General features: G+C 45.8%; 2 protein-coding genes, 1 long non-coding RNA gene and 2 other non-coding genes across 6 annotated transcripts in view; 4 read left to right on the forward strand and 1 right to left on the reverse strand.

The window, feature by feature from the left end:
• Window positions 1-3,474, reverse strand: part of TBRG1 (transforming growth factor beta regulator 1) — a 77,723-nt gene extending 74,249 nt beyond the window's left edge. For both annotated transcript variants that reach the window (XM_040431264.1, XM_040431255.1), the window contains exon 1: window positions 3,370-3,474. The gene's annotated coding sequence lies outside the window, so the exon portion shown is untranslated. The remainder of the gene's footprint in view (window positions 1-3,369) is intronic.
• A 37-nt stretch (window positions 3,475-3,511) lies between these two features.
• On the forward strand, window positions 3,512-9,064 carry RPL27A (ribosomal protein L27a). The gene is made up of 5 exons (XM_040431293.1): window positions 3,512-3,594; window positions 5,153-5,216; window positions 7,909-7,984; window positions 8,443-8,617; window positions 8,897-9,064. The coding sequence occupies exons 1-5, from the start codon at window positions 3,592-3,594 to the stop codon at window positions 9,023-9,025; spliced, it is 447 nt and encodes a 148-aa protein (XP_040287227.1). The 5' UTR covers window positions 3,512-3,591; the 3' UTR covers window positions 9,026-9,064.
• On the forward strand, window positions 3,652-4,795 carry LOC121000704. Its single transcript, XR_005778881.1, has 3 exons — window positions 3,652-3,918; window positions 4,105-4,325; window positions 4,679-4,795. It is a non-coding gene; the product is annotated as an uncharacterized LOC121000704 (long non-coding RNA).
• LOC120987479 lies at window positions 4,962-5,092 on the forward strand. The gene has a single exon (XR_005776077.1). It is a non-coding gene; the product is annotated as a small nucleolar RNA SNORA3/SNORA45 family (small nucleolar RNA).
• LOC120987481 lies at window positions 7,386-7,516 on the forward strand. Its single transcript, XR_005776079.1, has one exon. It is a non-coding gene; the product is annotated as a small nucleolar RNA SNORA3/SNORA45 family (small nucleolar RNA).
• Window positions 9,065-11,299: the final 2,235 nt, after the last annotated feature.

The following is an 11,299-nucleotide window of genomic DNA, read 5'->3' on the forward strand; positions in this document are numbered from 1 at the left end:
GGGTACAGCAATGTATGATAGTGTGATATGAGGGTACAGCAGTGTATGATAGTAGTGTGATATGGGGGTAGAGCAGTGTATGATAGTAGTGTGATATGGGGGTACATCAGTGTATGATAGTGTGATATGGGGGTACAGCAATGTATGATAGTGTGATATGAGGGTACAGCAGTGTATGATAGTAGTGTGATATGGGGGTAGAGCAGTGTATGATAGTAGTGTGCTATGTGGGTAGAGCAGTGTATGATAGTAGTGTGATATGGGGGTACAGCAGTGTATGATAGTAGTGTGATATGGGGGTAGAGCAGTGTATGATAGTAGTGTGATATGGGGGTACAGCAGTGTATGATAGTGGTGTGATATGGGGGTACAGCAGTGTATGATAGTGTGATATGGGGGTACAGCAGTGTATGATAGTAGTGTGATATGGGGGTACAGCAGTGTATGATAGTAGTGTGATATGGTGGTACATACAGCAGTGTATGATAGTAGTGTGATATGGGGGTAGAGCAGTGTATGATATGGGGGTACAGCACTGTTTGATAGTAGTGTGATTTGGGGATACAACAGTGTATGATAGTGTGATATGGGGATACAGCAGTGTATGATAGTGTGATATGGGGGTACATCAGTGTATGATAGTGTGATATGGGGGTACATCAGTGTATGATAGTAGTGTGATATGGGGGTAGAGCAGTGTATGATAGTAGTGTGATATGGGGGTACATCAGTGTATGATAGTGTGATATGGGGGTAGAGCAGTGTATGATAGTAGTGTGATATGGGGGTACATCAGTGTATGATAGTAGTGTGATATGGGGGTAGAGCAGTGTATGATAGTAGTGTGATATGGGGGTAGAGCAGTGTATGATAGTAGTGTGATATGGGGGTAGAGCAGTGTATGATAGTAGTGTGATATGGGGTTAGAGCAGTGTATGATAGTAGTGTGATATGTGGGTAGAGCAGTGTATGATAGTAGTGTGATAAGGGGGTACAGCAGTGTATGATAGTAGTGTGATATGGGGGTACAGCAGTGTATGATAGTAGTGTGATATGGGGGTAGAGCAGTGTATGATAGTAGTGTGATATGGGGGTACAGCAGTGTATGATAGTGGTGTGATATGGGGGTACAGCAGTGTATGATAGTGTGATATGGGGGTACAGCAGTGTATGATAGTAGTGTGATATGGGGGTAGAGCAGTGTATGATAGTAGTGTGATATGGGGGTAGAGCAGTGTATGATAGTAGTGTGATATGGGGGTACATCAGTGTATGATAGTAGTGTGATATGGGGGTAGAGCAGTGTATGATAGTAGTGTGATATGGGGGTACATCAGTGTATGATAGTAGTGTGATATGGGGGTAGAGCAGTGTATGATAGTAGTGTGATATGGAGGTAGAGCATTCTATGATAGTAGTGTGATATGTGGGTAGAGCAGTGTATGATAGTAGTGCGATATGTGGGTAGAGCAGTGTATGATAGTGGTGTGATATGGGGGTAGAGCAGTGTATGATAGTAGTGTGATATGGGGGTACATCAGTGTATGATAGTAGTGTGATATGGGGGTACAGCAGTGTATGATAGTAGTGTGATATGGGGGTAGAGCAGTGTATGATAGTAGTGTGATATGGGGGTACATCAGTGTATGATAGAGGTGTGATATGGGGGTAGAGCAGTGTATGATAGTAGTGTGATATGGGGGTAGAGCAGTGTATGATAGTAGTGTGATATGGGGGTACATCAGTGTATGATAGTAGTGTGATATGGGGGTAGAGCAGTGTATGATAGTAGTGTGATATGTGGGTAGAGCAGTGTATGATAGTAGTGTGATATGGGGGTACAGCAGTGTATGATAGTAGTGTGATATGGGGGTACAGCAGTGTATGATAGTAGTGCGATATGTGGGTAGAGCAGTGTATGATAGTAGTGTGATATGGGGGTAGAGCAGTGTATGATAGTAGTGTGATATGTGGGTAGAGCAGTGTATGATAGTAGTGCGATATGTGGGTAGAGCAGTGTATGATAGTAGTGTGATATGGGGGTAGAGCAGTGTATGATAGTAGTGTGATATGGGGGTAGAGCAGTGTATGATAGTAGTGTGATATGGGGGTAGAGCAGTGTATGATATGGGGGTACAGCAGTGTATGATAGTAGTGTGATATGGGGGTAGAGCAGTGTATGATAGTAGTGCGATATGTGGGTAGAGCAGTGTATGATAGTAGTGTGATATGGGGGTAGAGCAGTGTATGATAGTAGTGTGATATGTGGGTAGAGCAGTGTATGATAGTAGTGCGATATGTGGGTAGAGCAGTGTATGATAGTAGTGTGATATGGGGGTAGAGCAGTGTATGATAGTGGTGTGATATGGGGGTAGAGCAGTGTATGATAGTAGTGTGATATGGGGGTACATCAGTGTATGATAGTAGTGTGATATGGGGGTACAGCAGTGTATGATAGTAGTGTGATATGGGGGTAGAGCAGTGTATGATAGTAGTGTGATATGGGGGTACATCAGTGTATGATATGGGGGTAGAGCAGTGTATGATAGTAGTGTGATATGGGGGTAGAGCAGTGTATGATAGTAGTGTGATATGGGGGTACATCAGTGTATGATAGTAGTGTGATATGGGGGTAGAGCAGTGTATGATAGTAGTGTGATATGGGGGTACAGCAGTGTATGATAGTAGTGTGATATGGGGGTACAGCAGTGTATGATAGTAGTGTGATATGGGGGTAGAGCAGTGTATGATATGGGGGTACAGCAGTGTATGATAGTAGTGTGATATGGGGGTACAGCAGTGTATGATAGTAGTGTGATATGGGGGTAGAGCAGTGTATGATAGTAGTGTGATATGGGGGTAGAGCAGTGTATGATATGGGGGTACAGCAGTGTATGATAGTAGTGTGATATGGGGGTACATCAGTGTATGATAGTAGTGTGATATGGGGGTACATCAGTGTATGATAGTAGTGTGATATGGGGGTACATCAGTGTATGATAGTAGTGTGATATGGGGGTAGAGCAGTGTATGATAGTAGTGTGATATGGGAGTAGAGCAGTGTATGATAGTAGTGTGATATGGGGGTAGAGCAGTGTATGATATGGGGGTACAGCAGTGTATGATAGTAGTGTGATATGGGGGTACATCAGTGTATGATAGTAGTGTGATATGGGGGTACATCAGTGTATGATAGTAGTGTGATATGGGGGTACATCAGTGTATGATAGTGGTGTGATATGGGGGTACATCAGTGTATGATAGTAGTGTGATATGGGGGTAGAGCAGTGTATGATAGTAGTGTGATATGGGAGTAGAGCAGTGTATAATAGCAGCGTGTTACAGTAGTGTCCCCGGCCACACACATACCAGGAGCGGTCAGTATATCCACTCTACTTCCAGGTGCTGTGTCTTCCCCAATATGTCCGCCGCCTAGCGCTCTCTAGTGCTCGCCATTACCTCTGTCAAGTGGCCACACGTTACCAACTCTCGCGAGATCTCCTGGCTCCGCAGCTAGCCCCCTGAGCCCCGCCCTCCATAACTTCTCGCGGGATCTGGCAGGATCTCCCTCTTTCTTTCGCTGCCTCCGTCATGGTAGGTGTCTGGGCCGGAGTGCGGAGGTTACAACCGGGAGAAAGAGGAGGTAGAGGCCGCTGGTTTTCGGGTTGACTTGGTGTGTCGCCTGTGGGTGTCCTGGGGAGTTCGGGGCCTGCACGGCTTCTGTTGTGCTTGTGGGATGACGTGTGGAGAGCGGCATGTGGTCGGAGCTGGAGGCCTGGGCGAGGATGGCAGCCATGCTGGTTCATTGCTGAGAGCCCGAGTTCTCAACCGCACTGTGCGGCCGCAGAGTGATGTGACCGCGTGCGGCTGTGTGTGAAATGGGATATAGATGTATGGGGTACAGCCGAGGGTGTGGGGGTACAGCCGAGGGTGTGGGGGTGCAGCCGAGGGTGTGGGGGTGCAGCCGAGGGTGTGGGGGTGCAGCCGAGGGTGTGGGGGTGCAGCCGAGGGTGTGGGGGTGCAGCCGAGGGTGTGGGGGTGCAGCCGAGGGTGTGGGGGTGCAGCCGAGGGTGTGGGGGTGCAGCCGAGGGTGTGGGGGTGCAGCCGAGGGTGTGGGGGTGCAGCTGAGGATGTGGGGCCCCTCCTAGCTGGATGTGGGGGTGCAGCTGAGGATGTGGGGCCCCAGCAGCGGTTGCATGTATAGATACCATTAATGTGTGTTGGGTACAGTGGGGGGTTCATTCTAGCTGTGTATATGGGGGTACAGCTGAGTGAGTTTGTACTAGTTGTATTATGGAGGTACAGCAATGGATATTAATATAGATGTTAATGGGTATTTGGGGTACACCTGGGTATAATATGGGGGTACACCTGGGTATAATATGGGGGTACACCTGGGTATGTGGGTCCTTTCTGGCAAAGCCTGGTTATGCACTGAACCAAACTGAGTAATAGGCCTATATGTTGAGAAATCGCAGCATAAGGATTTTAAGGAGACAAAAATGAGTTTAGTGGAGTGACAGAAGCCCTTTAAAGGGGTATTATGTTTTTATATTTTTGTATATAATAGGAAATCCTACAATTTTCGAATATCCATGTAGGGTATTTCTAATTCTGCATATATATCTTATATCAGGCAATGACCCCCTATATGCAGAAGAATATAATAGTCTGCAAGATTTTTTTTTAAATGAATGTAAATTAGAAAATTGTTTAACATCTTATTGTCTAAAGAGAGAAATCTCATTACAAACTAAATACCCCTTGGCATCTTTAGATGTGGCCGGTCATGTGACCATCCCTTGGGGCTCTTGATTGGCTGAGATGATTGGGAGTCATCATTCTGTAAACGGTCATTAGTATCCTCTATCAATATCTCCTAGCAGATACTATCTCTGCTTGCTGTTTCATTGTCATCTATATGGGCTGGCTGTATATGGAATGGGTGTTGCTATTCACCCCCCGAGACTAGAGTCACATGCTGGGCGTACCGTGCCCTGGGTGTGCTAGAGTCCTCGGAGATCAATCACTGCGCTTTATTCACTGGTTGGCCCTCGCTGTGGCGCAGCCAGTCACCGGCTCAGTGACATTTTAATACTGAAACTTCTTGTTAATATGAAATTCTCATTGCGTTTCTTTTTTTTTTTAACAGCCGACCAAACTAAGGAAGACCAGGAAGCTCCGTGGACATGTCAGCCATGGCCACGGCCGTATTGGTAAGTATTGATTTTACCGCATACCCGTGTGGTATTCACTGGCGGTACTAAGTGCGATCACATTATGGACCCACAAGCATGACAATGGCACCATTTATTATTGCATACAGTGTAGTGGGAAACGAACTACATTCCAAATGGGGTGGAATTGCGGGAAAAAAATCCAAATCCGCCATAGTTTTAAGGTTCTGTAATAATGGTACTACGTTTGTCAGATACAATTCTAAGGCCCCTTTCACACAAGCAAATTTTCCGCGCGGGTACAATGCGTGACAAACGCATAGCGCCCGAACTGAATCCTGACTCATTCGTTTCAATGGGTCTGTGTACATGAGCGTACTATTCACGTATCAGTTCTGCGTTGCGTAAAAAAAATGCAGCATGTTCTATATTCTGCGTTTTTCACGCAGCCCTGGCCCCTTAGAAGTGAATGGGGCTGCGTGAAAAACGCATTGCATCCGGAAAAAAGTGCGCATGCGATGCGTTTTTCACTGATGGTTGCTAAGAGATGTTTGTAAACCTTCAGGGGGGTTTTTATCACGTGTGTGAAAAACGCATTGCACCCGCACGGAAAAAACTGAACGCAATCGCAGACAAAGCTGACTGAACTTACTTGCAAAATGGTGCAAATTTCACTGAACGCATCCTGACCTAATCCGTCACGCTCGTGTGAAAGAGGCCCATAGAGGACCCGTCGCAACAAAATGCAAGCTGACAGCACCATGTTATAGAGCAGGAGAAGCTGAGCAGATTGATATATATTTTTGTGGGAAAACATTCAGTAAAACTTGTAATTTTTACATTTCTCATTTCTATCGGTAAGGGGAGGAAGATTTACCAGTGACGGACAGCTATCTCTTATGGGCACTTATACACAATGCCATCAATCACTGATCACCCCTCCCTCCTGTACCAATAGCTGTTCATGCAGGTTTTGCAGAATCTTTTCCCACCATTATATATCTGCTCAGCTTCCCTTGATATACAGGTGAAACTCTAAAAATTAGAATATCGTGCAAAGTTCATTTATTTCAGTAATGCAACTTAATATGTGAAACTAACATATGAGACACATTACAGGCAAAGCGAGATATTTCAAGCCTTTATTTGTTATAATTTGGATGATTATGGCTTACAGCTTATGAAACCCCAAAGTCACAATCTCAGTTCCCCTTTGCTCAGGGGGTATGGATTAATTAGATGACTAGAGTGTGATACTTTGAGCCCAGAATATTGAACCTTTTCACAAAATTCTAATTTTAAGTTGCATTATTGAAAGCAATGGACTCTTGCACAATATTCTAATTTTTCGAGTTTCACCTGTATAACGTTATGCTGTCAATTTGCACTGCATTTTGTGGTGACGGGTCCTCAGTTTACAAAACTGAAAAACACATCCCCTCTTCAGGTAATGTACAGCATTTGGGTACCTGATATATCATAAAGGTGTGCACGTTCCGGCTCAAAATCATCTGATAGAGGATGCTGATGGGGCCCATTTACCTAGAGCAAACCAAAGTGAATAAATAAGGGGCATGTCCTTCCCCTACGCCTCCTACCCAACCTTTTAATGCTGGTATATGAAGCCCCTGAGAATGTCTCTCTACAAGCCCCAAATCTTATTAAACTTAGAGCTCTGCGCTTCTGATATACTCCCCATCCAATCTAAGGGCTCTTGAGCATGAACACATTCTGGACGGGACCGTGCTGCGGACTGCAATGCACGGGCACTGAATGTGTGCCCACCGCCTGCAGAGGTGGACCTATTCACTGAAATGGGGCCCGCGATCCGCACCTGGCGGTTAGCACCACAGAAAAGTAGTCCATGTGCTACTTTTTTGCGGTGCAGATCCACGGACAGAAACCCCATGGAAGCACTTCGTAGTGCCTCTGTGGGCTTCCGATCTGTGCCTCCTTTCCACACCGCACTGTATAATCGGGATTGCAGACCCATTCAAGTCTCGTACGGTGCGCACACGGCTGGTACCCATGTGTGCAGTCTGCAATACTGGCACGGCAGGGCAACAGCTGTGAGCTTTGCAATTAAGCCAGTGCTTGGCTATTAGTTTCCTGTAGTGAATACATTGGATGCAAGTTTGACACATTCATCCGCAGCCACCTCCTCTGCCTAAGACGCATACCGAAGAGGAGTAATGTTACTTCTGATCCCCCGAGACTAGAGTCTCATCCTGGCTGGTCTGTGCCCTGGGTGTGCTAGAGTTCTCGGAGAGCAATCACTGTGCTTTATTCACTGGCGGGCTCTCATTGTGGCCCAGCCAGTCACCGGCTCAGTGACACGTCGTCGTCCCAGCACCCTGAACACTGTGCTGGCGATCACCAGATAACCAATCCGGATATTCCACACACGAACAGACCACAGCATCACAGCGGTTTGTAGAAAAACTCCCAACTGATTTAAACAATTGGGTGCACTGTTTTGGCAGCATGCAGCGCTTTTCTCAAATGGTGTATACTGCCAAAATATTATTTTTTTAAAGAATAAAATGGCTTGGAGTTTTTACTGACCGCTGTGTTCTGCAAAGAACATATTTCTAGATGTTTGAGACCTGTTTGTCAATGACATTCCTATGAATCCCCGGTATAACGGTTTCTTGGCACAGCAGCTTATGTAGTAGTGGTTTGGTCATGATTTTGTTTGCTGCAAATTCTCACAATGTGATGATCTTTCCAGGCAAACACAGAAAGCATCCTGGAGGTCGCGGTAATGCCGGTGGTATGCATCACCACAGAATCAACTTTGATAAGTAGTAAGTATTACGAGAAGTGATGGCAGTCTCTGTACAACACTGATTAAAGGGCGATGGCACTATATAAATCAATAAAATAAGTAATGGCTGCCATTAGTTTGTCCATGCAGATGTTGCGCACGGGGTTAGTGCCTAGAAGGGGAGCGATGTACACAAATAGGTGGATGTCTTATCCATTTCGGTAGATGGGGAACAGTTGGGCTCCCCCATTTGTTGTGATGCTGACAGTTGTCTGTCTAGTGTTATACCTGAGAAGAAGGCCCTCTTATAGCAGTCACCACATTTAACTCTTTGCCTTACATTCTGAGATTTCTTCAGATCAGCTTCAGTCTTTCTATGACTGCCCTGGGACTTCATAACCCTGTTATTTCCGGAAGGCACTTGTTTCCCATTGAACTTGTTTTATTGTTGTACAATATCGTCCCAGACAATAACCCTGGCTCCTTATCTTCTGCCAGCCACCCTGGTTACTTCGGTAAGGTCGGTATGAGACATTACCACTTGAAGAGGAATCAACAGTTCTGCCCCACAATCAACCTGGACAAACTGTGGACCTTGGTCAGTGAGCAGACCAGGCTGACCCATGCTAAGAACCTTGAAGGCCCAGCACCCATCATCGATGCCGTGCGTGCAGTAAGTGGGAACCCTTTATTAATCTTGTGAAATCAGCAGCTATTACTACCCTGTATATCTTTAGGATATTCAACGAAGATAACCACTTGCTCAGATGTGAGGATCTGGCACCCAAATTTCCTAGAGCCCAAAGTTGCTAAGCTACATGGCCATTCCTCTGCCTTGTATTGACTTACGACTTGAGGAGAGCTGGGTGACCACCCTGGCTTTTAATTGCACACCTTTACCATGGCATGTTAATACTGATTACTTACACACTGCTCCTTCCTTTCTCGCCAGGGTTACTACAAGGTTCTCGGAAAAGGCAAACTCCCCAGACAGCCAGTCATCGTAAAGGCAAAGTTCTTCAGCCGCCGAGCAGAGGAGAAAATCAAAGGAGTTGGTGGTGCCTGTGTGCTGGTAGCATAAACTGCACAGAAAACTATTAAACTTCCATTCTTTACACTCTGTGGTTGATTGTTCCTCTGTGTAAATCAGTGGCAGATCTGCAGGCAACAGTAGTCGTGAGTCATGTCCAGCTCGGTCTGTCTCTATTTCTTGATAACCTGTGGAGGAGTAACACGACTGCTGGGTCAGACTACACATGGAGATGAAACTTATTTTTATGGTTTGAAATCTCACCAACTACATATTCTAATACATTCCTAGTAAAAAGCAGTTCTGCAGTTCTTTTCATTTAGAAGCTGATCACATTTGGAGGCAGTATGGTCTGCAGCATGATGTAGGTGAGGAGTATGTACAGCTCCCTCCAGCAAGGTGCCAACCTGAGGCCTTTATTCCTATAATAATACAGGGTAGTAGCATATGTTTTTGCTATGGTGAATGCACCAGTTAATGTACAGTGACTTAAAGGGTTTTTACCACCTCATTTTGACCTAATTAGCTCTCTGACACTAGCGATCTGCTAGTGTCTGATCTACCTAACAATGCTATTCTCAGACCTGTGTGTGGATCCGTTTCACTAAAAAACGAACTTATTAATATGCTAATGAGCCTCTAGGTGCTATGGGGGCGTCTTTTCAGCACCTAGAGGCTCGGTCTACTCACATTGTATGCCGCCCCGCTCGTCCGTTAAGCCTGCCCATCTCCTCTTGAATGCCATCCTCCATCTGAGCCAGTGGACAAATTCTCGCGCCTGTGCCGTGTGCGTCTGTATTCTGCGCCGAATGCAGGCGCGAGAATTCGTCCACTGGCTCAGATGGAGGATGGCATTCAAGAGGAGATGGGCGCGCTTAACGGACGAGCAAGGCGGCATACAATGTGAGTAGACCGAGCCTCTAGGTGCTGAAAAGACACCCCCATAGCACCTAGAGGCTCATTAGCATATTAATAAAAGTTTGTTTTTTAGTGAAACGGATCCACACACAGGTCTGAGGATAGCATTGTTGGGTAGATCAGACACTAGCAGATCGCTAGTGTCAGAGCTAATTAGGTCAAAATGAGGTGGTAGAAACCCTTTAAGAGTATATTCCCCTCTTCCCAGCTTCTTCCATACTTGCATGTTTGAGATCATGGAACTAATTTTAGGTCCAGTAGGGCTGAACAGCTTTTCCTGTGAAAAAGGAATGGTCCCCATAGCTATTAATTTAACCAAATCCCCTTGATTCAGTTAAATTTTGCTGGGCACACCCAGGCATGATTGCCGCCAGCCCTGTTGAATTTAAAGGCCTATTTTCACTGACAGATTTAGCAGATATATAAGGTACGAATACATGGCAACACGTCGCGTGACATTGGTGTCGTACTAGTCTATGGTGTCGCAGTATGACGCAGTGCGACACGTGGCCTAGTAGCCTTAGACAGCACGATCTGCTGCTGACAATCAGTGGCACCTTTACACTAGCACTTCATCGCTAACTAGCGTTCTGGCTGATTCTAGCCTAGTGTAAACGGGACTTTAATCCCACTTAAATAGTAACCTATTTGCCAATGTGAAGCTGGTCTCAATGTGGCACGTGATGCCACATTCTAAAGAGTTTCAAATACAGATGAAAAGGGTCATTGAAATCTACCAGTCTGGAAATGATAAATTGATGGCTAAGGCCAGACGCACACGAGTGCGTTCAATGCAATGTGAGGTCCTGTGCTGACCTCTGCTCCTCTGACAGGATCATGCGCAACATAATTTCTAGTGCTGTTTACCCCTGAGTCCAGAAATCTGTTGTATTAGACTGACAGATTTTCTGACAGATGATTACTAACAAGCGTTCGTAGTAACTCTTGTTGGTGATCATCTGGCATTTTAATACTGCCGCTTATTACTAGATGAATGAGCAAACGCTGGTTTATCGGGCGATCATGATCTTTCAAGCGGCAGATTGTGCTGTCTAATCCTGATCTGCTGGCAAATACTGTAACAGCATGGGGATGAGCAATGGTATAACAATCGCTCCTCCCCATACTGCGGAGGAGATCACTGTATGTAATAGAAGAGATCTCCTGCTAGCAGCAATGTAGAGAATATAACCCACTAAGGCCTCTTTCACACAAACATGTGTCCATGCTGCAAATTGCGGTCCACAATGCATCGGCACCGACTGTGGGGAAGCCGCATGCATATCGCGGACCCATTCACTTGAATGGGGTCTGCGATCCGTCCGTTCCGCAAAAAGAACAAGTTCTCTCTTTTTGCAGAACGGAACACCACAGAAGCACTCTATAGTGCTTCCGTTCCACACCGCA

Source organism: Bufo bufo, chromosome 1 (assembly GCF_905171765.1).
Source record: "Bufo bufo chromosome 1, aBufBuf1.1, whole genome shotgun sequence".
NCBI classification, from domain to species: Eukaryota; Metazoa; Chordata; class Amphibia; order Anura; family Bufonidae; genus Bufo; species Bufo bufo.